Source organism: Pteropus vampyrus, unplaced genomic scaffold, assembly GCF_000151845.1.
Source record: "Pteropus vampyrus isolate Shadow unplaced genomic scaffold, Pvam_2.0 Scaffold317, whole genome shotgun sequence".
Lineage (NCBI taxonomy): Eukaryota > Metazoa > Chordata > Mammalia > Chiroptera > Pteropodidae > Pteropus > Pteropus vampyrus.
The window spans coordinates 911,091-938,596 of record NW_011889098.1 but is presented as its reverse complement, the minus strand read 5'-3'; the positions used below and the strand labels follow the sequence as shown (position 1 = coordinate 938,596).

At 46.5% G+C, this 27,506-nt stretch overlaps 1 protein-coding gene across 1 annotated transcript; it reads right to left on the bottom strand.

Annotated features, from left to right (window-relative positions):
• Positions 1 to 23,299: 23,299 nt before the first annotated feature.
• LOC105303785 (beta-defensin 103A-like) lies at positions 23,300 to 24,118 on the bottom strand. The gene is made up of 2 exons (XM_011377589.1): positions 24,061 to 24,118; positions 23,300 to 23,445 (listed from the first exon to the last, which is right to left on the bottom strand). Exons 1-2 carry the CDS (start codon positions 24,116 to 24,118, stop codon positions 23,300 to 23,302), a joined length of 204 nt encoding a protein of 67 aa, XP_011375891.1.
• Positions 24,119 to 27,506: the final 3,388 nt, after the last annotated feature.

Genomic DNA, 27,506 nt, shown 5'->3' with positions numbered 1-27,506 from the left:
GAGGGGAGAAATGAACGAAGAGGGGGGGCTTTAGACCCTCAAGAAATTTTCCATCTTTTAAGCTACAGGAAACATTGAAGAATTTTACATGGAGGTTTGGAGGAGGGATTGGAAGGTGGAGAGACCAGAAACCCAGAGACAGGTCAGGATGTGATGTGATAACTGAAGTGTGAATGTTTGGGGTTAAAGGGCGTAAATTAAGACATCGCCCCAAGACATAGAGTGGAGGTCAGCTATGAAGAAGGGACCTGGAGAGTGGAAGTGTGAGGATTTGGCCGTTGAAAGGTAGAAAGGGAGGACGAGGAAGATTTCTGTATTGTGTGACTCGTTAGGTGATGGGGTGTCAGGGAGTGGGGTCCCGGGTCTCGAGTTTAAAGGGGAGATCAAGGATGGAGGTCGCGATCTGTGGGGCATTAGGACTCATACGCGGGTCAGTGGAAGCCCCACCGGCTCCCCGCAGAGACTGCGGTGTAACAGAGACGAGAGAGATCCGGAAGGGTGCAGAAACCGAGGGCGCCCGCGGGTTGAGGTGCAGCCTCCGGCGGGTTGCGGTGCAGCCTCCGGCAGCTTCGCCCACGGCCGTTCCGGTCCCCTGCCCTTCCGCTTTCGCTCTGGAAGCTCCATGACCAGTTCAAGGTCGCCAAGGCCAACACGTCTCTGGGGTTAAAACCACGCTGATCACCTCTCTGACTCTAAAGTCCATGACGATGATCATGTCTAACTTAATTAATTAATTAATTAATGATTAGACGTAATTATTCTGACTCCGTCATTAGTTAATCAGACTGCTTTCGACGTATGAGAGTCTGAATCTGGGCCGTTGAGAATCGGCATCGGCCTCTGATGGTGTAAACCTCCTCACCCTTTCAACGGTGGCATCTTTCCTTGCTGTCCCCAGAAGACGAAGGACAGGCCCTATAGAACTTTTCCTACATTCGTTCTTAATGCCTTTTCCGCTGGGCCCAGATGAGCTCTGTGGTCACATGTAATGAGTCGGTTCTGACATTTTCCCTACGTCTTCGGAATCCTTCCTCGAAGGAATAGTTTAGAAATCCTGACACCACAGCTTCACTTAATGTGTCACTGAATTCATGGTCAAATCAACGAAGCATCTCTTTGAGCCACTCCTAGCAGCTTGAGCTACATTATTTAACCCGGAATCACTGATCACTATTCATATCCTCACATACGTTGCCTGACTCAGTCTCTATTGTCTACCTCCTGTCCTAACTCTCTTAGGATGCGTTCAAAAATATGGTTTTTTGGGGTCAATATTTGCGAAGCCTTACAATTCTCTCAGTGTCTGTAGTACCTCTTCATGTTCAAATGCTCTATAGTCTTTCGGGATTATTGCCGTGATCTAGACGCAATGGGACACTGGGGAGGTGTGTCTTGAGAAACATCCTAAAGGCAACTGCATCAGGTGAGGTCACTCCGGAGTCTGCAGGAGAGAGGTGGGTAACTCCTCAGCCTGGGAGGAGGCTTCCATTAGCAAGGATGCTAAGATCCGGGAGTTCAAAGTATTAGTAATTATCAACATCAACACAAATGGCCCTGTTCCAATTTCCAGTCTTGCTCTTCCTTGATTAGCTCTACGTTTTTCACGAGACCTGATAAGGATACGAATTTCACGAGACCTGATAAGGCTACGAATTTCACTTGGGCCGTAAATCAGCGATCTACCGTATTAAAGGTCAGGTCCGTTTTTCAGAAACACAAACTCTGTCCTTACAAGAGTCAAGACTTTCTATTACAGCAGTCGGAGAAATTGTTCATTTCTCTGACTCTGTCCTCTCAGGGGAGAAAACATTGGCCCCCAGGGCCCTGAGGGCCGAGAAGAAGAAGGAGGCTGGTGATTTCACTGTCGAATTGGAAGATTTTCATTAGTTCACCTGTTTTTGGCTCAGAGCCTCATTGGTACTTGAACTCTGCCTGGGGTTTTACATCCTTTATGGTTCAGTCTTTCCAAAAGCAAACTCTCCACTTCAACTGAGATGGAGAGAGAGGTAAGGCAAGCAGGGGAAGGAGTTTTCGGGGTCAAACTTCTCCCTGTTCAGACTTTCAGCAACTTCCCCGAGCTTCCAGCCCCGTCCTGCTCCATGCTCGCAGGCCCCGGCTCCTCAACACCTCGGTCTTCCTGGGCTTCTGAGCATGTCCTGGCTTGGTTCGTTTTAATCTGTGTTCATTTCTGCGGGCACGTGGGTTTGTTTTCTCTCCTGTGTCAAGTCGGGCTCTGCATGTACATTTACTTTTTAAATTTTAGAATAGTTGTTGATTCACAAAAAAAGTTGTGAATGCTACAGAGAGTTTCTGTATACCTTGTACCCAGTTTCTTTCCTTATTAACATCTTAGGTCACCATGACATATTTGTCATGACTAACGAACCAATGTCGATGGGCTATTATTCACTAAACTCTGTACTTTATTTGAATTTTGTTTGCTTTTTGTTCATGTCTGTTTTATTCTCCAGGATCCCTTCCAGGATACCATAGCAACTGAATCATCATGTTTTCTTAGTCTCTGGGCTGTGACAACTTTTCAGACTTTCCTTGTTTTTGATGACCTTGACACTCTTGAAGAGTACTGTTGAGATATTTTGTAGACTACTCCTTGATTTGTGTTTGCCTGATTTTTTCCTTACTAGACTGGGGTTAAGGGTCATGGGAGGAAGATCACAGAGATGACTTGTTACCGATGGCCTTCACATCGACCCTCTAGCTAAGGTGATGTTTCTTCTCCACTGTAAAGTTCCCGCTTCCCCTCTTCCATGCAGTCCTATTCAAAAAGAAGTCGCAAGCATTTAAGGAGTTACAGCTGTACTCAAGTTCCTTGAAGAGGAAGTATCCATATACATTACTTGGAATTTTTCTGCATGGGAGATTTGTCTCTCTGTTGCAGAAAAATCAGACTGGCGAGAAACCAAGCAGCACTTGGAGAGTTGGAGAACTCAGGTTTATTACACCGGCGGTCCCAGAGGAGCTAGCGCTCTGAAGATCTGGGCCGTGAGCTCGGGCGTAACCTACTTTTATAGGGCTTATCTGCAAACAAGCGAAGGGGAGGGTGAGTCTTCAGTTGATCTCGAGGTCATCCTGCCCTTTGGCCTGTGCGGCAAGCGTGTCTACAGAAGCAGAACAAAGAACCGATTACAAGGTTAGCCATTTGAGTGGAAAATTTGTCTTTATCTCCTGTATTGGTTGAATCCTTTATTGATATCAGTGTAGGCATACCAATATTTATGTTGTACTTTGAGCAATTATCCAATACTATGTTATTTGTTGTTGTTGCTCAAATCATTCCGACTCTGGCCACTGGGCGAGCTCTTTCAATGGCTCTCGTGTCCCTTTGACCTACTCCGAACATTTTTGAGCATTTCGCTCCTTTGGCATCTTAGCAAAGTACTTTCAAAAGATGGCTGATCTCCTGGTTAAGTGGTTCCTGCTAGGAATCTCCTCTGCAGAGCTAATGTTTCTCTTTGAAATTACTAAGTAATCTGAAGATGTTTTGGGATTATGCAAATATCCTGTTTAAGCAGAAAAGCTTATTTGCATAATCTCGACATATCTCCAGATTATTAGTATGATGTTCTGATGTTGATTCTGTGTTTCTCTCATCACTTTCGCATTTACTAACTGCCATTATCCTGTAACGTAGAGTTGCCCCTTCTCCATTTATTCAGATGTTTGTTTATTCATATCAATATGGACCCATGGCTCTTCATTTTATCTCTGGGTTAGAATCCCACACTTGATTTTTTTTATGAAGTCTTTCGACTTTGGTCATTGGGAGCTCTTCCCGGTTTGCCTTGTGACCCTTCAATACAGTATGCTCCATATTTGGGGGCAGTTCCTTACTTTCTGGCACTATAAGATGCGCTAGATTTATCTTGCATTTCCTTCCTCCTAGTCCAGAAATCGATTAGTTCTCTAAGGACCCCTGGTTCTATTAATTGGAAAATGATATTTAACAGATTTTCAAAATTACTTAGGTTAGTTCTTTCTTCCCTAATCATTGTGGTCACATGATTAATTATAACAAAATTTTGTCACACTCTGCATTCCATTTCTCGGCCCACGTTGATTCTTTTAAAAAATTTTACATATGGTAAAATTTAAACTTGGTGGTGTGGTTTTCTTAGGGTTATTGCACGAATCAATCATTTGTTCCTTTTCGTTGCTGCATAAAATTCTATGATGTCCCACAGTCAATTCGCTAATTGAAGGACTCTGTGTCATTTACCTGTTCGGGCCATTATAAGCAAAGCTGCTATAAACATTTTATACAGGTTTTTACTGTGAACATACGTTTTCACTTTCTTAGGGTAAGTAACCAGGGGTGGGGTTGATGAGTCAAATGGTAAGCATATGTTTACCTTTTACGAGCACGTGTAACATGCCAAACTGCCTTCCAAAATTAGCCTCCCTAGTAGTGGTGTATGAGAGTCGTTCGTTGCACGGAGGAGGTCACTAAGAGAGAAGACCACTAGGACATCGCACCCCGACCGTTTCACAGTGGGAGATGCTCGGTTACGCCGAGGTTACATTTCCCAGCCAATCGGCAGGCTTCTGCTGCCCAATTCGAGTCTTCTCTGTGCCAAAACAGTTCCTTGGGTATAAGAAAACGGTTTCAAAGGTATTTCGCTCTGTGGACAGGCGCCTTTGCAGAGAAGAAAATAATCAGTATCTCTGGGAGTCTTTGTTTTCCATAAAACAATGGGTTGGGTTGGGTTCTGTGACCTCTGCCTTCCGATTCCACGGGTTGATGCCTGAGTGCCCATGTAAATCTTTCTGACCAGCTTAGTTCCCCGGCTCTTCAGTAATCGACTGGGAGCCATCGCTTGGTACTGAAGGGTCATTCAGGGGCATGGACGTGAGAACAAAATCTCAGTAACTTTTCCCACATATAATGCGCGTGCACACACAGACACACACACACACGCACACGCACACGCACACGTGCCCTCTCAGAGCTCCTATTCTCAGTGCACAGATTTATAGCCGTATGTGAATAGATTACAGCTGTCTCGCAGAACAACAGTTTCAATAGCTGCAGGTTCAGGGAAGGCCTTGTCCATCAGCTAACTGGTAGTGTGACCAAACTTAGACCTTAAGTTCCTCCTCCAGTTCAATGACCTGCCGTGTAAGCACGCCCTCAGGAAGACCCGACGCAGAGTCCGCGTGAGTGCTGTGTCTTTATTAAGCGGAAGCGAGTCTGTGCCCTGCTCTGGGGGCCTCGGCGCCGCGGCCAGCTACACTCGACAGCAGTGTTTGTGGCGACTCCTGCATTCCGCGGGCAGGATGGAGCACCCGTGCGTTTTCTGGTTCTTGCAGACACCGCCCATTTTTTCACATTCGTGGGGTTTCTTTCTCTTTTCGTACCCTGTAAAGGAAAGAGAGGTGGGAAAAAAAAAACACGAAGAAATAAAGCCATGTTTAACCAAAGCTACCAGAATTCATCTCGTAGAATAAGAATCTGCAAGTTATAGTCCATAGGGACGAAAGCAGCCCTCCACTTGTTTTGGTGTGACCTGAGAGCTTAGAATGGTTTTCGCATTTTTCTTTAAATGGTAGAAAAATATCAGAAGAAAAATAGTTGATGAATCATGAACATTATATAAAATTCACATTCTAGAGGCCATAACTAATCTCACAGGCAGACGATCACGCTCTTTCATGTCCATATTGGCTACGGTTGCTTTCACTGCTGTGACGGCCGAGACCTAATGGCCCGCACGGCCTAAAATATTTATTATTGGCCCTTTACAGAAAAAGCTTATTGACCTCTGTCATACGGCGTCTTTCCTTTTCAGAAGAAACTTGAGGTCAGAGAAAGCAAGTGACTTGACTGTGCCGCAGGACTACAGGCTTTGCGCGGTGCTCATACGCGCATCCTGTTCGTCAAAACAGCAAGACCTTGCAAGTGCGTGGCACGGGCGAGACCGTGAGTGCGGGACTGAGCGTTCTCGCGCCTGGATGTCGTGCCTTAGGGCCCCGCGCAGCGAGAGTCGCTTCATACATCGTGGTCTGTTTCAAATGCCACAGCTGTGGCGCTGCCGTGAGCACCGTCCGCTCCCGTGAGCTCCCGTGAGTTACGCGGCAGAGAAAGTGCGAGAAGCACAGGCAACTGACTCTAGCAATTCAGAAAGCCACATGGGAGCAGAGAGAACCCGAATCCTGTCGAAAGAGAGCAAGAGCGAGGACGACAGGCCGCCGAGAGGAAGCCATGAGTACGAAGCGTGTTCGCTGGAGTTTACGGCGTGTGAGGCGCTGTGTGTGACAAGCGGGGCGCCTGGCTTCCAGGTCCTGCTGTGCCCCAGCGACGGCTTTCCTCAGGAGGACGCAGTCTCCAAAGTTTTCACATGAAGGCAAAGTCAAAGTAATTTTATACGTGCAATTATAAATTATATATGTGATTCCTATATGTTTATATTCAGATAAATATGAACGTCCCCATGAATATTTATAACTGACATCACTTATGTAAATATATAGTCATATATTGATGTATATTCATATCTGCATCTACATCTATATATACATCATCCGTACCCATACCTATAGTCTTGTGTGTCCGTCCATCTAACTGCATTAGGCTGCTCACCACATCGCTCTAGCTGTCAATCTTCCTGGCACGAAGTGGGATTTACGCTTTGTGTGATTGGGTGGGGGCCGTATGACTCGCTTGGTTAATGAATTTTGAGCAGAAGTCACATGTCCTTCTGGATCCCTTAATTATCGGTGTGGCACTCACTCCTCAGAGCTCATTCTTTTGACACAGGTACCAGCGACATGCCTGGTGGCACTGCTCCGTCACCTGGATCTGAGCAGCTGTCGCGAGCAGAGCACCTCTGTGGCCATGATCAATTTGTATCATGAGCAAAAGCTAAAACTTTGCTCTTTTAAGGCGCCAAAAATCAGATGTGGTCACCATAGCATAAGCCGGCACCTGCTGACATATGCATAAGGTCGCCAGGTGAAACGTGGCACACCCAGTGAAGTTTGAATTTCAGATAAACAACAGAAAAATCCTTTAGTGTAAGTATGTCTCAAGTGTTGCATGAGTCATAGTCATACTAAAAAGTATTCGTTGTTTACATATAATTTAATAAGTAAATTTATTTTCTGGAATTGTTGAACCTTTACTAAAAACAGGGTCTTTGGAATCAAAGCCACTTGGGCTTGAATTAAAGGCTTTGCTACGTACAATCTCTGTGACTTTGAACAAGTTCTTCGCTTCTGATCCTTATCTGTAAGACAGGGCTAAAAACTTCTATGATATTCATCAATGTAAATATCGTTCCGAGGCGTACGTGTGGGATGGCAGGTTGACAGTTTTGTTGTGCCGTTTGGTAAAGAGGAAGTGGTCACCACTGTTCACTATTATTATTAGTGTCATTATCTACACAGACATGATTTGTGAGCTGTAAAGTCCCCGTAAATGTTATCTATCACCGTTACTGGTTATAGATTTATTACCAACCAGCTAAGGGCAATCTTGGGGAAATCTTTTTAATTTCTTTAAGCTTCTCCTTTCTTATTTGTAAAATGAAGTATATGCTTCTTTCAGCTCTGATGTTAATTGGTTGTTACATATTTCAGCGCATCATTGGGTTATGAATCAGTTTGGCAGCCCCCACTCCCCGTCCCAAGGTCATCCACCATATCATCCTACCAGCTGGATCCACAGCTTACCTGATGCCTTATGGATAAGACAAACAAGGAGGAGGAAGAGAAGGAACAGTAGTCTCATGATGGGAAACAAATCTTCGGGATTATAGGAGGAACTGGCAGCGTCTGAGGGTAGGTTTTTCTTCAGTGCGCATTGGTGGAGGCCAGCGACCTGGGAAAGAGTTTGAAAAATTCAGCTAAAGAGAAAATGCTTCTGTTCCTAACAAAGATGCTTGGGTAGGCCTGGGCACACTTCGAGAGTGTCTCATCCGTGAACGCACGCTTAGAGACCCAAGTTCCTCCTGTCAAAAGGAAAGATCCTTATCTTAAGTCAGCATTTTCTAGTTGATTTTCACTTCTGCTTATGACTCAGGGGTTTGGTGCCTTTTTTCATTTGAGAAAAAATAATTGAAAAACTGAATTGTTCTAGCAAGTCATCCATCTTCATTCACCTTTATTGCATGTCTCTGCCTGTCAGCTTCAGAATGCAAAACATTGAAATTTAAAACTTTTCAGAGGTTAAAAGAGGAGAAAGAATTTTGTAAATGGAAATGATCTTCTCTCATTTTGTATTGTCAATAATTTTTTTTGCTACCCATCTAGAAGAGAGAGTCGACCCATTCTAGGCAAGGTAGACGAGCCTCACTCTCGCCTAGGTCATAACCAGGTGAGACTTAGGGACCAGAGTATTTCTCAATACGGATGTTACATCAATGCATTGTTGTGATAAAGGAGTTAAATGGCACAGAATACAAGGTCAAACACTGAAACTTCCCTCCAACTCTTTCCTCCCTCCTAGTTTTGTTTTATATTGTTTATATGTCTGTCTTTTTCACTATACTATGAATTTCTAACCTAACAAGACCTGTTCTATTATTTTACATTCTTAGCACCTTGAATAGTGTGCCTGGCATAGAGAAGGTAGTCCAAATATTTGTTTAAATAAATGAGTACTTGTATGGAAGAACCAATTCAGGGGTGAATGGATACATGGAAGCAGGAAAAAATAAATGAGGGAGGGAAGGAAGGAAGGAAGGAAGGAAGGAAGGAAGGAAGGAAGGAAGGAAGGAAGGAAGGAAGGAAGGAAGGAAGACAGAGGCAACCAGACTTCCCTACTTATCTAATGATGGTCACTAACGTTCAGGTATACAAAGATATCTTATTACTAAGATGCAGACGTCAAAGAAATCATCTCAGCCATGACGTAAGCAGTGCTCTTTGGGGGATATAAACAAGAAGAATTTCACTTAATAGTTAAAGATCAACCTTGGTTCAAAGTCTTTGTTCTGCCACTTTTTATCTGAGGGATCTTTTTAAAAATTTTTCAATTACAATTGACATTCAATATTATTTTATACCAGTTTCAGGTGTACAGCATTGTGGTTAAACATTTATATAACTTATGAAGTGACCCCTCCCATAAGTCTAGCATCCACTTGGCACCGTAGTGAGCGACCTTGAAAGAACCTTTTAAAGCTTCCTCTGTACATTTGCTGCTGGATGTAGTATTATTCTCCTATGTTCTTTCCCATAAAAAGGGACGTCGGGGGAGTCAGTGGCTGGCCAATATCTCTCTGTGGTGAGAGTTGTGTTTTAGCTGAGGCCGCTGCCACAGGGTCACTCAAACTGTCAGAAGGGCTTTCTCGGTACCTTCTGGGTCCCAGAAATCACGAGATGTTAGTTTCTTACGTCAAGGGCCAGAATGTCTTAGAAAAAACATTGAAATTTAAAACTTGAATTTGATGAGATTTTGCTTTTTTGAGCCCATGGAATTAGAAGCCGGTAGTAAAACTTTGGCTATTTTTGGCATGGAAGAAAGACAGGCCTAAGAGAGAACCTGGAATCATAGATAAGTACACACAAGTCCCCATTCAATTTCACTTTTTCAACCATAGCTTGATAAGTTTAAAGGGAAGCTTTTGAATCCTTTGATCAGCATTTGAATTTTTCACTAAGTAGAGATTTATTTTAGTTTAGCGATATTAACCTAAAAATAGAATAAATGTAGTAATCTGTTTAAATAAGTCGCACTTCATTCTACATAGTAGCTTTGAGGATTTCATTTCCTACACCTCAACGACGGTATATTAATAATAATGATAATGATAATGATTAATAATAATAATAATAGAAAAAGTATAGACCGAAAGATTTTGTCCACTATCTCCTATGCTTCTATACTGAAAGCGATCCTTTTTATTGACTGCGTAAGTATTATGCCTACATGCCCACCTCTTCCTCCACAGATGGCTCCCTCCTGAAAACCTACCTTGCAATTGGTTCCCTTGCCCCTCACAGACTGTCTGCTGCCTGTCCATTTGGGCAGGGACACCTGAGAGCAGCTGCCCATTGCCACATAATTAAGGGCCAGATCAACAATGGGTAGAGGGAGGGCTGAGTGACATCATGCAGGGTGCACATGATCCTTTAGGGACAGGAGTCATTTTGGTGGAGAGGTGGGAATGAGTCCCCGAGGGGTGGATGATGGCAAGTGGGAATGTGTAGACAGTCCTTCCAAAAGGTTTTGCTGAAAAATGGAACGAAGACAAGAAGCAATAGCTGATCGATGATGTAGTGTCAAGGAAGAGCTGTTTGCTTGTTTTTAGTTTTTGTTATGAGCAGGCAAGAGTCTCGTCCATGAGTCGACAAGAGAAAGGATTGAGAACCCCATGGAAAGGTTGGCCTTAGGCTGAGCCTGAGCTTACTCGTTCATGATTCATGTCAGAGAAGCTGACATCATGACAAGACACCTACGAATGTTATGACAATAAAAAATGACCAGATTTATAGGGTAAACATAAAGGTTTAGATGGAAATTAAAAATTGAAGTCCAGTGAAGAAGATGATAAAAGTCAAGTAAATAGTAAACCAAATTACAGTTAAAATCAGATAATAGTTAAGTGATAATAAAATAAGCTAAAAATGAAGAATAAAATGGATGTACGATATAAGAGGTATTACATTATAATAATACATCAAGCTGGAAGGTAGAGAAACATGCTCTTTCTCTCCCGGGCCCCTCATGGGTCTGAGTCCCTGCCTGGTCATGTGCATACAACCTCTCGATGAAAAACTAAACTTCTATTTTTAAAATCTTAGACCTGTTGTCACTTACTTTCCTTTATTTCTAGATTATATATATCTCCGAGAGCCTTGTCTTTCAAAACCAGAATGTCCATCGGATTTGCTTCAACAATAGAGCAATTTTCTCGGTAAAAGGGAATCCTTCACCTATTATCCAGGAATGACCGAAATGGCTAAAAAATCAGCACTATTTTCCTTTTGGCCCTTTCTAGAGCAATTATTTTGCCCATGTTACAGGTGAGGAAATAACTTGAGTCCAATCTTAACCTAAGCTCTCTGAGTAAGTCAGCGAGCGACTCTGAGTGCACGTCTCTGAAACGCCACAGTCACCAGAGTCATAAGGGGTCAGACATTCGGATTCTGCACAAAGCGATTGAATTGGGTTTACGCTTTATGGATATATCTTAGGGGAAAAGTTTCTCTCTCCCTACTAGTCTCCATGGTTGGCTTTCTCTATTCCCATTTCTCTTCCGCAGCATTTTTGGGTGATGGGAGACCCCTGCCATCTCTTTCCCATTAGGGTATCTGAACAGAGAGCAAGTGCCCTGATCCCAACACCAGATAAAGGACCAGAATTCTCCTGAAGAGAACTGTGACGAAGGGACAGCACGAGGGCCATTTCAGACAGACACAAAACGCATCGTCATCCCTTTGCGTAAATCCCCCGGAGATTTCTTTCCCAAGGACGGAGCTAGGGATCATGGCGATTTGGACCCAGGACTGTGATTTCTTGAGGAGGACTCTCTGACAAGGGGGCTGGAACTGCGTGCCTCTACGGACACTCGTTCTTGAAGAATCAGATTGCGAAACGTTCTGGTTTGTGGCAAAGTGACTCAGGCCACGAGATGGGTCACATAGAAACTTGTCAAGGATTTCACGTGACTCCGTCTCCACCACAAGAAAACAAACCAGAGGCTCCTGGAAGTCGGTATTCGCCCAGCTCAGGTCAGCACGTCTCGAATCCGGGAACGTGAAGAGGAGTCCGTTGGTTCGCTTTTATTTTCCCCAAATCATCTGGTTAATTGAGTATTTATTCGAGACTAGGCAGGAAGAACAGATGTGGAGAAAGTGTAGTAACTGTTTTATAAATATTTACTCATCTGAGTGCTAACGAAGCTGGGAGAAGTGTGCTTCGGAAATTGCTTTCCTGCTTCAAGGTGGGACGTGGAAAGCGTATCCACAGATGGAGTCCTTCTGGCAGCGGCTATGGATGGGGTGAGGCCAGGCTGGATCCGTGTCCACTGGGTAGCAATCCTAGGACGTGTGGCCTGGGTTTAATCTGTTACCATGGTGGTACTTTTCTAGTCCCCATTTCCTGCCCTCCCACCAAGAAATAGGAGACCGAGTGAAACCAAAACACTTTTCAATTCACGTGCCTGGGGCACAGCCACACCTGGACATGAATCACGAGTTGGTCAGACCCAGAATTCCCATAGGTACTCTTGGTGTTTGCACGGAACAGGTTAATTTTGGGTGCCGAGAGAAGGGAGAAAAAGTGGGTTACCTTCAACAGATAAATGACCCCATGACACTCAAATTTTCATGCAACATTAAAATTCATGTGAGCAGACTATTAAATTCATCACTGGCTAAATATTACAGAGATGAGTTCGAATGGTATCTCATGTCTCATCTTCAGAGAAATGAACTGTCGGGCGAAGGAACCTCTGATAGTCTATGCAGATGAGGATGCTAGGGATACACCTTTGTGACCTCAAGTTATTCGTGGACACGATCGTTCATGTCCAGAGCTCTGGTGACACTGAAGGCTCTGAAGGAGGCTCAGTGTTTGGTGGGGGCTGCAACTCATTCTATTTTTCTTAGGCTGGTCCTTTAAGGGTGTGTGTGTATGTGATGGATTAATAGAGAATTAAACCTTGAACATAAGACTAAACCTTCGTTATAGATTTATTTCCAATCAATTCTACTGAGGACATGTTTTTTGGGCAGGGATCTTCTTGGAGACATGAAGTCACAGAACATAGCATGCCTCCCCTCACCTCTGCCCCGGGCTGGACCTTTTTATAGTAAATCCAAATCTGAAATAAATGGATCCTTCCCGTGAGGGCGAGCCCAGGGTCTTCGCTAATGGAGGGAAAGCTGGCCTACGGGCCATGGTCATTTCTAGGAAAAGAGCTGTATAAAGTTGAATCAAATGTTGACAATTTTCATCTCGTTTTCCTCCTTTAAACAGTGCAGGTTTGATTTTTTGTGCTGCTAATTTTATGCTCAAATCCTGGTTTTAAAACACTAACAATTAGTTTCCTATTGATGCCGTAACGAGTTGCCTCAATCTTAGCTGCTTAAAACAGTATACACACGTATTCCTTCCAGTTCTGGGGATCCAAAGCCCAAACTGTCTCGCTAGGCTGAAATCAAGGTGTCAGCAGAACCACGCTCCTTCTGGAGGCTCTGAGGGGAATCTGTCTCTTCTCCTTTCAAGCGACAGAAGCTCCCCGCATTCCTTGGCCCCCGCCCCCACCTTCCAGCCAGCAGGGGCTCGTTCCTTGAGTCTGTGTCACACCCTCTCATTCTGACACGGGCCAAAATGCCTCCGTCTTCTGCTTTCTAGGTTCCTTGTGATGTCACTGGCTCCATCCTGAGAATCCAGGATCATCTCCCTATTTAAGGTCAGCAGGTTAGCAACCTGAATTCCTTCTGATTTTTTAATCCTCATCTGTTGTGTGTGTCAGTCCATTCGGGCTGCAAAAGCACCGCAGACTGGGTGGCTTATAAACAACGGACACTTACTTCTCATAGTTGTGGCGGTTTGGGGCTCCAAGATCTAAGTGCTGGCAGATTTGGCGTCTGGCGGGAGTTGCGCTGCCTCATGGACCATCTGCTTGGTGGGTCTTCCCACGCAGAAGGGGTCCCTTTAATCAGCGCTCTAATCCGTTCATGAGGCTCCACCCTCGCGGCCTAAGCCCCTCCCAAAGGCACCGCCTGCTAACACCATGGCCTTGGCTTGGGTTTCCAGTGGAGGAATTTTGGGGGTGGGGCATAAACATTTCCCATGTCGGATAACAGTCACAGGTTCCAGGGATTAGGGCAGGGACATCATCGGGAGAACTTTGTTTTGCTTACCACACCTGGTAAAATAAGACTCAGGTGTGTGCTAAGCGAATACCTCGGTTAAAACATTGTGTTTACGGAGAACCATTTCAGTGATTTATGCAAGACACCTGGTTAACTTTAAATTTCAGATAAATCATGAGCAACCTTTTAGAAGAGTATGTTCAAATATTGTATGGAATATATTATGCCAAAAGATCAGTGATCATTTATTGGAAATTCACATTTAATTGGGTGTCCTGTACTTTTAGTTACTGAGTCTGTTGACCTTAGCGATTTAATATTAATCGACAAATACATATTTATTCTAAGTCGTCCATCTGTGAGAGCAAAAATGACAAAAACAATATTTAACATTATTTTAAAGAAGTGTTAAGTTTCCTTAATGCGTCACCACTCCCCAAATTGCCCTATAGTTAGATATTTTCCGTGGTTTGCCATTATCTTTCTCTGTGAGGTGCTTCACTTGAAATTATTATTTTTAAAGCATCTCTATCTTAGATTCACTGAGGTGTGGGTGTCGTGGTGGCAGAGCCTGTAATCCTCAGGGGCCTGGGGTATCCGCAGAATAGCTGCAAATTCATTTTTGTGTGGGTCTGCTCGAAGAATTAAAAAATCAAAAGGTAACTAGAATTTAAAATGCATCGTCTGAAATAAAAATCACAACAGATGGGTTTGAAAGCAGACTGGCTATGGCCGTAGCCAGAGAGGATGGAGGATTAGAACACAGGTCAATGGAAAATTTCCAGATCAGACCATGAAGACACTAAATAATGGAAAATACAGAAAACAGCGTAAGGTACGTTGGAGGGCAAAGTGAAGAGGAGTGATATACATCACGGGTATGTCGCTGGATGACAATATATATATTTATTCTAACAAGGTCTGATTTCTCTCTTCCATCTGGAGGCTCTGCAAACCTCGGGAATTATTTCAGAGCTCAACTGCATTGACCCGGAGGCGAATCACATGGACGCTGAATAAAACGTTTTGTAAAGAAACGGAGACCGGCTTACTAATACAGGGTCCACCCTGACGCTTCTAATTTAACTACCAAGCCCCCTAAGGCCCCTCCAGCCGTCCCCTCCGTCCATGTGGTCCTCCCTTCCCACACCGTCGAACTGCCCCGCATTATGTCCACACGGAGAGAAACACTTTGTTCAGCTCGGCGTGGCCACTCGATGGATGATAATTTATGAAGTGATGTTTCCCCTCAAAGACCGGCTCGTGAATAAGGCAGAGCCTGTGCCCGCAGAGGTCTCACAGCCCAAGAGGGAACTAGGGGTTTCCCCACGTGGACGGTTGGGTGAGAAGCACAAACCAAGAGGCCGGGCCCGGGGACATGTCGGAGGGATGACACAGGCAGGTGGGCGAGGGCCTGCAGGGCAGGCAGCCTTTTAGGAAAGCGTGGGAGGCCCTGGGGAAGGTCAGGTGACTCCAAGGGAACATAAACCAGAAAAGCCAGGGGGCTCCGCCACAGTGTCCCCGAAGGTCGGGGCAGGGAGCTTAAAAGGGCCACCACTAGGATTTTGAAGATTGGCCTGTGTGATCAAACTCTGCACAATCACCACAGTTCCAGAAGACGAGACTGCCTATAACCAAAGCGGTTTAATTTGATTTACATTTTGTATATCTTTGTGATTTCGTTTGATTTCGATTTTGTACGTCTTTACGCGGGATGCGGTTTCTTTTTCTTTTCATTTTTTCGGATGCAGTTTCTGACTACACGTCTGTCACGGCACGTTTCTTGGCTTTCCAGTTACTTCTTTTTGCAGCATTTTCTTCCGGGCAGGCCACAGCTGCCGATCGGTTTCATATTTCGATTGCAACGGAATGGCAAACACGTGCCTCCATGCTTAAGGCAGCCAACAATATCCTTAGGCTTAGCAAAACCTAAAAAGAAGGTTACAAAGGCAAAAACAGTGTCAGAAATCAAAGCGCCACATCCGTGTCCCCTTGAGCAATCCTCTCATGCTGCAGTCACGCCTTTGTGACAATACGAGAGGAGGCTGCTGAGCTTCCGGAGGATCCTTACTTTTCTAAAACCTACGCGTCAAAGGCCCTGAGGCGTGGCTGCGTGACACTGCATGACGCTGGGCTCGACTCAGCTCCATCGAGGCCGAAAACCAGCGTGAAGCTGCGTTAAGTCGGTTTTCACACATGCCGCGGCTTCAGAGTCAGAAACAGCCAGCAGGTGCCTATTTGTATTGTTTTGTTTTCCAAATCATTTAGTCAATTAAATAGTTGAGCTGAGAGGCAGCTTAAAGTGTCGGAATCGTTCAACGAGGACGAAAGTCTAAGTAACTTAGAGTGTAAAATGAAGATAGTTTAAGAAAACGCTTTAGTGACATCGTTTCTAATACCTGAGAATCATCAGGTCTGGATCTCACGCCTCCTCCACCCGTCCCTTCACGGCTTCCTGTCACATACGCCTTCCGGCTCGGTTACCCCTCACCCCCCTCCCTCCCCGCTCCTGTTAAGTGTTGACCTATAGCCATAAACAAAATTGATAAAATAAGAGCTTTTCGACACAATTTCTAATATCTAATCAGTGATCTTAGAATAAAATAAGATGCGGGCATCCAGTTTTAAAAACTGCTCTGGATGGACGGCCCTCCTTTCCCCCCAGCTGTGAACCAAGAGTAGCGCTGTCTTGAGCTCAGGGACCTCGAGCTGAGAAGACAAAGCACAAACGTGTCCCCACACAGGGGTTCTCTGAGTCCAGGACGAGCCTTATCTTTTGTGCGATTCTCTAGGTTACCCAGAGACTCCACCCTTTAGGTATAAAGATTGATTAACTGACACTCTGCACTTCTGTTCTTGGGGAAGAAAAAAATCAAATTTCTTGCTTTGATTACATAAGAAAAGTCACTAGACAGAGGCTCCCTCGTTAGGCAGCAGTCTGAGCATGGAGATGGGTAAGGTGATGCCATTTACAAGCCTGCGGGCACCTCCAGGTTGGCCGAGAACAGGCGTGAGTTGCACAGTAAGGCTCCAGAGCGAAGGCTGGGCGCTCGGTTTCATCAGCGATTCATACAGTCTATTTGGTGTAAACGTGTGTAGAAGAGAGAAGGGAGGAGGGAGGCAGAGAGAGAGGGAGAGAGAGAGATATTGAGAGAGAGGGAGGGAGCAGGGCGGGGAGGGAGAGAGAGCCCTGTCCCGTGTCCTTTCGTCTCTCTTAGCCCCCGGCCCCCAGCCCCCAGGCCCCAGCCCGGCCCCGCTCACCTGGCCCAGGCAGCAGGAACACGAAGAGGAAAGTGAGCAGGAGATGACGGATCCTCATGCTGATGGCTGGTGCGCGGAACTCTTGAGGGGATACTGGAGGGGAAGCGGAGCTTCGCGCCTTATAAAGGCGGCAGGTTCCCGCAGAATTCGGCCTTGTGGAAGCTCTGCTAATTACAGAGTAATTACCTGGGACATCTTCCCTGTGTGTCATGAGGACACAGCCTTCAGGTCGCAGCGCACCCAGTCGCTTTTATGCAAACTAGGAAGTAGAAAACCCTAGGAGACCATGTGCCCTGCCTTTGGGACCAGACGCTTCTTCCTGTCTTGCTCAGCTCAGGTGGGGTGTGGATGGGCGTGCCTGCTCTGTGGAGCTTAGAATTTGCCAACTTTGTGTTTTCAGAACATCTGGGGACAGTCTCAGGCCAAACCAGGAAATAGGTCCATCTGATTATAAAAGACAATGGTTCTGTCCCTCCCTGGGTCACCATAGATGGTGACATTGATGTGGAAATCTCCTAAAACTTGCTATCATGCCCTGCGGCCATTGGTGAGACAGATAAGTGCTTTGTTTCTCTTCCTCAGAGAAAGACGGGAGGATGAAATGCTGGCCCGGGAAACGCAGGCGCGGGCAGGACCCGGTGCGCCACGCCGACGGTGACGGCAGCAGGTGACCTGGGCGCTGGGAGAGGCAGGGTCTCCACGCGGGGGCAGCATCAGGACCCCTGAGCCCCTCATCCTCGGAGCCACCTCTGGGGCAACTGCGTGGATGCGCCCTCCCAGCCTGGGGCCAGGGCCAGCCACCGAGCACGCCACCGTGCGCACCCAGGCAGAACACTGTCAGTAAGTTATCGCAAAATCAGGGTGTGCGACGGGACATTTCGGAGAATCCTTAGACTTCTCCCTAGAGTTTAGAATTCCTCGAGGACGTTTCACGGGCTTAGAGGTAGACATCATTTGTAAAAATAACGAAGAGCACTGTTTTCATACGAAGTGTCAGATGAATCGCTGGTTCACGGCGAAGACACTTGGAAAATTACGCTGTCATTGTTGCCGAAGACACAGCAACAGAACGTGGCAACAAGAGTCCTGAACCAAATTCAGATCGCTCGCTGTGGGCCTCCACAGTTACGGGAAAGGTCAGCATGAACGTCAAAATTCCACTGCGGAAGTTTACACGTCCAATTAAATTCAAAGGTACGTGAAACCGATTTGTGTGAAGCGTTAAATCTTTTTATGAAAATTGCCTCGTATGAATCTCCAAGTCTAGACGGACCAACATTTATAGTTTCAAAATAATTTATTCCAATGTTGTCACCGCTTATAAAACACTCTTAATTGCTTCAGTAACAGTGGCATCGGCCGATTCTTCTCACATTGAAAAAAATAAATCAAGAAAGCTGCTCGAAGTATAAATTATTGATGCCTTAATAGACAAATTTACAGAAAAGTGGGTAGAAAAATTTTATAATCAATCAAATTAGCCCATTAATAAAGTATTGTCATTTATTCTATTAAAATGATGACACCAACAATTTTTTTCGTGATTTGTACGCTTATGTTATTCCCGTATAACTATGATCTCTATTACATTTTATAAATAATAAAATAGTTTGACAGAAAAACGCTTTGTATCTTATTGCCTCTTAAGAACACTTTCTTCTCCCGCTCTTTAAACAAAGAGCCTCACATTTTAATTTTTCAGTGAGGCTCAGTCAGTAGCCAGCCTTGCTTGTGGCCACTTTTATATGATATCTCATCTAATTCTCATAAGCAAACCAGTGAGGAAGGTATTACCCGGTTTTATACAAGATGATCCTGGGGCCTAGAAAGATTAGAGGACATGTCTAAAGCCATACGCCCCTAAGGGGCAGAGATGTGACTTGGAACAAAATTAGCCTCTTCAAAGACCATGCCCCTAACAACATCCACACAGATGCCAGGTGTTCTGAGAACTTCTCTACCTTCCTACAGCCCTAAAGCTAGACTAGCACCGTGTCAGATGCCAGCCTCTTGTGCTAGGAGCATCCTCTGCAGGTCCGGGAGACGGTCAGACCATTAAGAGAACATGGTCTGCTCAGTTTGTTCACTGTTTTCTCTGCTGTGCGGACACTTCTTGGTCCGACGCAGTCCCACTGTTTATCTTTGCTTTTGTTGCTTGTGCTTTTGGTGTCAAATCCTGTCCCCTGCCCCGCCCCCCTCGCCCCCCGAAATCATCGCCAAGACCAGCATCAAGGAGCTTTTCTCCTGTGTTTTCTTCTAGGAGGTTAATAGCTTCCATTCTTATGTTTAAGTTTTTAATCCGTTTGAGTGGATTTTTGTGCATGGTGTAAGATAAGGGTCTGATTTAATTCTCTTGCACGTGCCTGTCCAGTTTTCCAAAGGCATTTGTTGAAGAGACCGTCCTTTCCCCATTGTGTGTTCTTGGCTCCCCTGTCGAAGCGCAGTTGACCACACATGTGTGGGTTTTTTCTAGGCTCTCAGTACCGTTCCATCGATCTGCGTCTCTGTTTTCATGCCAGCACCTTACTGTTTTGTTTACTATAGCTCCGCAATATAATTTGAAAACAGGGAGCGTGATGCCTCCCGCTTCGTCCCTGCTCAAGACTGCATTAGCTATTCAGGGTCTTTCATAGTTCAGCACACTTTTGAGGACTGTTTTTTCCATATCTGTGTAAAATGACGTTGGATTTTTTTTTAAGACTGCCGTTTTCATTTTAATTCATATTTTTCATAAGAAAAGGAGTAATCACTTTGTTAGAGCCGACTGAGTTTCTCATTAACATTCACTTGAGAAAGTTGGAAATAAAGCCGAAATTAACCCGACCATAAAAGCACACCTAATGTTTCAGGACGTATTTTCCAGTAAGCTGGGAGTTCTGTATTTACGAGCACCATGTCGTAATTCACGATCGATTCTTTCTTAAAATTTTGTTTTTTTTTAAATAAAAATTGTATATCTTTAAGGTATGCACAGTGAGGCAATGATTATAGTCGAGCGAACTAATGCAGCTACCGTCTTGCCTGTGTGCGGTGAGGGCGCCTGCATTCTGCTCTCTCAGCAAAAGGCCAACATTCGGTAGTCCGATTTGGTCACCATGCTGTACACGTTCGGCCATTTCCTCCACCTCCTGACCCCGATAACCACGTTCTACTCCGCTTCCACGTATTCCACTTTTCTCGATGCCACATAGAAGTGACATCGTACAGGGTTATTGTTTCTTCTCTGTGTCTGGCTTATTTCACGTAGCACGATGTCCCCCGGGCTCATCATGTCACACGTGGCAGGATGTCCTTTTCGAAGGCGGGATAATGTTCCATCATATATGTACGTGTGTGTGCGTATATACATGTGTGCGTGAGTGTGTGGACACCACATTTCCTTTATTCGTTTGTCTGTCAGTGAACATGTAAGTTGTTTCCATGGCTATTGTGTATACTGTTGCAGTGCGCACGTGAGTACAGATAACTCCTTGAGACCCTGATTTCATTTCCTTTGGGAATATGCTCAGAAGTGGATCTTAGGATAGCTCTATTTTTAGATTTTTGAGGAACCTTCATACTGTTTTCCATAATGGCTGTACCGATTGACATTCGCACCAAAAATGCACAAGCATTCCCTCTTCCCACACTCTTGACATCATCTTTTACTTTTTGTTAGTAGCCATCCTAACAGGTGTGAGGTGATAGTGTGGTTTTGATTTGCATTTCCTTGGCGATCAGTGATGTCGAGCATCTTTTCGTGTATTGTTGGCCACGAACCTCGAAGGACACAGTCAATAACATGAACAGGCAGCCTGTGAAATGGGAGAAAATATTTGCAAGCCATATGTCTGATAAGGGGTTGATATCCAAAATGTATTCGGAATTCATACAACTCAATAGCAAAAAATTACCCTGATAAATGGGCAAAAGACCTGAATAGACATTTTGCCGAAGAAGACATACAATTGGTCGTTGGAATTTTGAGGGAGATTCCACTGAATCTCTAGTTGCTTCTGGTAGTACACCCTAAATTTAAAAAAAGCATGGCCTGATCTCGCAGGAGGTCATGACTAAGAGTGCAAATTACTGCCCCCTTGTGGTGACTCCTTGTCTGCATCACTTTAAGATGCACAGGGATTGTCATTTTTCTGCTGGCCTGAAGGGTAGGTGAATAATCAGGCTTCTTGTCATTTCCAACCCCCGCCCCCCGCCGCCCCTTTTAATGAACCTAGTGAGAGCTCTTACAACTGTATTAATCCTCTCAAATAATCAGCCTTTTTTTTTTTTTTTTTCATTTTCTGCTGTGTTCATTTTCTTTTCTTCCATTTTTCTTTGGGTTTGCCTCCCCTGATTCCAGTTTCTTGGGGTAGAACTTGAGCTTGTTGATTCGTCTTCCCCCTCCGCCCCTTTCGCTTCATTTCTTCCTCTGTTTGTATTAATACAGGCTCAGGCTTACTGGTTTTTTTCTTCCGTAATGGCCTATGCCATGCATCATCTCCAGCGCATTTTTTTTTTATTCAGATATTTGGTTTGCATAGCTTTCATTTGGCTCTGTATAGCTTTCATTTCTCATCATGATGAGTTTTTCTTCTCGAACTTGGGCATATTCATAAGGTTTATAACAGCTCTCGCAGGTCCCTTGCTGCTACTCTGTCCTCTTTGTCGCCCCTGGGCCTGTTTGTACCGATCGACTCTTCTCTTGGTTGTCGACCATATTCTCCTGCTTTTTGTCAAGCCTCGTAGTTCTCACTGGAGTCAGCTGATTATAAAGCTCATATTGTTGGGTGATGAGCTTCGTCGTTTCCCTTAAAAGAACGTTCTAGACTTCATTCTGGCTCACATTTAAGCTCTTCGCAGATCGGTTTGATTCTTTCAGGAATGTTTTTTAAAACTTGTTAGAATAATTCCAGACGAGTTTAATCTACCGCTAGTGCCGCTCCTATTGAGGACTTTCTCTTGCGGTGTCTCCTCTCTCCTGGTGGGAAGGCATATGTTTCTAGCCTTGTGTGTGCTCCTGGAATTGCTCGTCGGACCCCTGCTTTCTGTTTCTGTTTTCCTCCGGCCTTGTGAAGCTTTACCCCCAGCGTGAAGCTTTACCCCCAGCCTGCTTAGATCGGTACTTAGGCCAAGAGCCACAGGCCCCTCTGAGCACTCAGGAGCTCCAGCCCCACCCAGATGCCCCGCTCTGGTTTCTGCCCTTGAAACGGGGATGTCCCATGCTGCTGGACGTCTGACCTCAGGCTCTTGGACCCAGGATTACCGGTCTGTTTGGGCTCTTCCTCCCCGTGCTTCGGCCTGGAATCTGCCTCCTGTGGCAGGCTGGAGACCTCACAGGCCTCCATCACACTCCTGCACTGCTCGTTGTTCACGAAACACAAGTCTCATACCTTTGTCTGGTTCTCTGGTTGCGTATGGTAGGAGAGAGCTTCCCATGGCACGTAATCCTTTTTCGATGCCAGGCACTTTACTGGGCAGGCCAGAAATGATTTAGACAAGGTCCTTGCCCTTAAAAATTGTGCAGCCAAATACGAGGATTTGGCTGCACAATTTTTGGAAATACGCAGATGTATACAATGCAAAAATCAAGCAAGATTTATAGACAGAGCAGTCAAGTCAGCAACCTGTGGCGAATCAGAGGAAAGACCATCTTTGTTGGGAAAATCAGCTGCGTTTTCAAGGAGGCAGAATTTGAGTTGGATTCAAGTTTAGAGACAAAGCTGGAAGGGAGATTATTTGTCAGGCATGAGGTCGGCCTTGGCAGAGGCATGTGCAGGAGGAAAATGAAGCGGGTATTTGAGGAAGAGCTGGGCACCCTCATTTCTCTGAGGCATGAAGTATTCAGGGGACTTGGGATGAGCCGAGGGACGCAGTGAGGTTTGATTTTAGAGGTGAATTCGATGGGAGGTGTAGTGCTGGATAGAGGGACTGGAAAGCTCAAAGTCACGGGTGACAAGAAAGCAAAGAGAACATTTCGGGGAGAAAAAGAAGTCCAACTTCACTGTGGATATAAAACTTACAGGAGAGGAATAACCTTCGGAGACTCGATTTAAGTGCCCGTCCGAATTCCTCTAGAGACGACCCTTTCCTTGAGGTGAAGGTGAGTCACTAACACTCTCTCAGTTGCCCGTTTGCCAATAACTACCGCAACGACTGCAATTTAAAAGACAAACTTCTAATTTTTTTGAAAAAATATTTAATGTAACATTGCTTTTATACATTCCAAGGAGGCGTTTTCACACTTCACAACGTTCTCGTCGTGCTCGTGGATTGTTTATTTCTTTTTTCGGCAGCATTTCCGGCCGCGGAGGGAGCAGGTGCCTATCTGCTCTTCCTTGGGGAGGCAGCTGAGCACGGCGCAGCGGCCGCTCCTGATCTTGCAGTAGGACCTCTGTAATGAGCTTATGATCCCCCCATTTCCTGCAAGGAGAAAACGGAACATGGGGTAAGGTTGGAGGAAGGCTTGGGGACGAGTACAAGGCTTTCGGAATTCCCCAGATGACTGACTTGTTGCCTTTCTTGTCTTTATTTTTCTTTAAAACTAAGAGTAAGGTAGAAGGTAGGACCAGGCGTCCAGTCGACAGTGTGTGGCCGCCAGGAGTGTCCTCGTGAACAGACAGACACATGGAAGGGCCGGGGCAGCCGTGGTCCCCAGGGCCCCTCAAGTGGCCCAAAGACTCTACTTCTAACCACTAAGCTAATAAAACGGAAATGGGTGTTTCTGTTCTCATATAAAGTCAACCTTTCCTGTCGGTATTAAATTTTCTATATCACTTCCTTCGTGTCTCATTAACACGTATAACAGTCTCTTCGCGAAGAGGTGGCTCGTGTGACCCACCTAGTCTGTTAAGAGTGAATCAAAAAAGACTAGGACACCTGCTCTCAGGTCCTTGGCGGGAAAAAATAAGAGATGGGTGTCTATTTCCTGTACTATCCATCTTCCTGGTCTAGACTTTCCCGAGGAACGGAGGGGGGCTGACTCCACACCGCATACCCCCTACCCTTCCAACCCCCTCCTTTCCCAGCCCATCTTACCTGGAACAGGCACCAAAAACAAGAGCAGCAATGCCAAGGCCAGGTGATAGATCCTCATGGCTGACAGGCTGGCAGCACACTGAGATGGACAGAGGAGGAGCTTGCTCGCTTTATAAAGCTTCCCGCTCCACAGCCATGACTGAGCGACGGCTGCGATTCCAGTAATACTGCAGAGATGACAGCGTGACGTCACTCCTGATGCTTCATGCCGATGTCTCTCAGCAGAGACCACGCCCGCTGAGCCGGAGGTTAATTGCAAACCTGAAGGGTGAAGCAAAGTCGGAGACTAGCGAACAGCTGTCCTGACGCCCTCTGGGCTCCCGGGGCCTGTCCGGCTCTGGCTGCCATCCGGCTGCAGGCCTGGGTGGGAAAGACCCGCCCTGTCCTGGAGGCGTCCCTAGGGCGTGGTCCTGGGGGCTGGCTGCCCCCACTGTGGCACTTGTCTGCTCCCTGCCTTCTTTCTAAAGCCCCGGGAGAAGGCTGAGGCTCACCTGGGACCCAGGTCGGTCCAGCCTCGGACGTACTGAGCATCTCGGTGAGAACTCGGCCTGGGTCGCGCCCTCAGACTGCACAGGTGTGCCTGCAGTGCAGATAGAACAGGACCAACTTTTAGGTGGTGTGGGAAGCGGGGAAAGGTGGGCCACGTTCCTGAATCTCTGACCCGGGGCCCCTTGGCCATGACGGGGAGCTGTAACTCGGGCGAAACACGGCTTCCACTTCGTCACTGTCTGAACATTGCCCGATTCATGAGTCAAGAAGTGTCTCATTTTCCTTCATCACAGAAAGAGAATGCTGGGATGACATATCTGCTGGACTGGCATCTCCTCCTGTTGATGACATTTTGTATGCAAATGAGGGGCTTAAGAGGGTACAATTAAGACCTCTGATTACTCATGTTTCATGAGCATTCAAGGAAGTCCAGGGATCAGGTGATTTCCTCCAGATACCGAGTCCATGTGTAGTGGGCCACCTGCCCTTTTCACTTGATTAACTATTAGACTTAAATGTTAAGGACTCCAACCAGTGGGTTCTACTTATTGATAGACTCATTGGAAGCTGAAGTCACCATGACCTTGCCTGGCTGTTGCATTGTGTGGATGTAATTATAACGGATCGACCGCGGGCCTGGGGTGTGTTAGCTCCAGGATCGTGGTGCACCTGTCGGATTCTGTAAGCAAATCCTGGATGCCTGCTGTAGATAGAGACCTACTGTAGATAGAGACCTACTGTAGGCGTGTGCTGGGGGGTGGGTGAGGGGACGGATGCAGGTGAAATGCAAAGAAGGACCGATTCAGGTTCTTTCTCTCAAGAAACTCCCGTGAAGGTAAAGGCAGGTGGGCATGGGGTCAAATAAATCGTCGAGAGCGGCTTTTGATGAGCGTCATGCTGAGGGTTGGAGCGCAGGGCTGTGGCAGTGCAGGTGATTCACGCTGAAGGGTGAGCTCAGACGGCAGACTGAGGAAGAATTTGGAGTTGTCGACACTTCGTCTTCTTAAAATCTCACTTTCCTCGCGAGTTCAGGGTGTGAGACCAAGCAGCTCTGTTTCCGTGGAGAATGGAGCGCGTGTGGGGCGAGGCAGTGTCCCCGGTGTGAAGAGTCTCGCTGTGTCTTACACCGGGTGATGGAGAGGGCGGAGCGGGGTGTCGTGAGAATCAGAACCAGCCCCCCGCCCGGACGCAGGTCACCGGCGAGGATTTGCTTTTCCACACGGAGACGGAGCTCCACAGCGAGTCCTCGGTCTCGTCTGGTCCGTCCGGGAGCGGGAAGCGTTTCTAAGGCAACGTCGCCATCTCACGATGGGGTCTCCGGGAATAAAAGCCACGTTCCTTGGGAGCGCGTTTGGAAGCTGGGGTTGAGGACTGGACTTACAGCCTGGTCCCCTCCCCTCCTACAAAATGAATTTTAAGGAGCATTTCGGTGTTTTAAAAACATTCTCAAAGTTACGCGTGTTTCTGGTAAAAGTGCAGACAGCAGAAGAGCGAGCCGGAGCCCTTCGTTCCCCTCCACCCGGGGCCGCCGGCGGCTGCGCTTCGCCTGCTCTGTGGCTTATTATACCCCTACCTTTTTTTTTTTTATTTGAAAAATACTTCTAGCCTCTCAAATAATAAACATCATTTACATGTTTACTGCCTAGGAGTTGTCGTGCCTAGAGAGTCCGATGACGCTAACAGGTCCCACTCCCTGGCCCTAGGGCTCTGTGTCACCAGGGCTTGGAAACGCACACCCTACGAACTGTCATGGGGGGGAAGGGGGAGAAGTGGGGTGGGGGGGAGCGCTTTCCCTCAGCTGAGTCAGCGTTTTCTTCTGTGCTGATTAGGTTGAGAGAGAAGAGTCTTATTTAACTTTTTTGTTCATGTCAGACTTTCCACTAAGTTTTCTTTTTAGGAGGCTGTTTGTAACATATGGAGCCGAGATTTGGTTGATCCAAGTTTTCGGTCAAGGGGAAGGACCGCGTGGAGGGCACAGCACTAGGTTCGGGGTGGGACGGTCCCAATTTGACGCTCAGCCTCGTCATTTATTCTTTGGGTTTACTCGAATAAACTCCAGAAGTCTTCGAGCGTCTGTCCCTCAGCAGCGAAGCAGAGAGAGTAACACGTGTCCTGTGTGGCCCACAGTGAAAGCCTGATGAGTTAATGACATGAAGTTGACCCGTAAACTGCACATATTAGCCATGCCGCCCTCAGAAGAACAAGTAGTGAGGGCCGGTGGGCGGCATCGAGGTAGCTCGAAGGCTATGACCCCAGCTCCCAGCAAGGGAATCCAGGGGTTCAACTCTTTATCTTAACATCATGGGAGGGGGGCTCAGCCGCTCTCCTCGGCAGCCGTTTTAATCATGTCATCGCCACTATTATATGAGTTAGACGGGCAACGATAGGCCTTGTCTCAGTGTCACAGACGAGGACACCGAGGCTTGGAGGGGGCGGGCGGCTTGCCCCTGGCCACTGGGGCAGTGAAGGGCAGCGCTCCGCCCTGCAGCCGCCATGCGCACCGGCCGAGGGACACATGGGTGGAGGAGGGCAGCGCGGGAGGCGGCGAGAAGCCGGGCTGCTCCTCTTCCTGCCCTTCAAGAGGCGCCTCCTCCGAGCCCCGATTCCCACCAGAAACCCACCCACGCCATCCGTGGCCGGGCAGACCCGCCAGGACCCAGCATCTGCTCGGAGGCCCGCACCCCACTGGGGACACTGTCCCCTTTCCGCTTTGTCCCTCCGTCCCTGAGGACAGTAGTGTCTTTCTGCCGTTGCGGATTCCGAGGTGACTACCATCGTTTGGCTTCTCAGCTGTCCTCTCACCTATAAATTGTCTACATTAAATTTCCTCTATTTGAGGTTCTTCGATCTATTGAAATGTCCTGTGTTGGACTTGGACAGTCTTCTGAGTCCGTGGTCTAAACCATCACAGTATTAAGGTTCTGTTCATTCTTCCCCTTGTGGCGACAGCGGCTGGC

What these genes read in the sequence shown, in the direction of transcription:
- LOC105303785 (XM_011377589.1), bottom strand. Translation starts at nt 24,118, where the DNA reads ATGAGGATCTATCACCTGGCCTTGGCATTGCTGCTCTTGTTTTTGGTG. An exon ending in GTTTTTGGTGCCTGTTCCAG is followed by an intron (nt 23,446 to 24,060) that starts GTAAGATGGGCT and finishes TTCTCCTTGCAG; the next exon opens with GAAATGGGGGGATCATAAGC.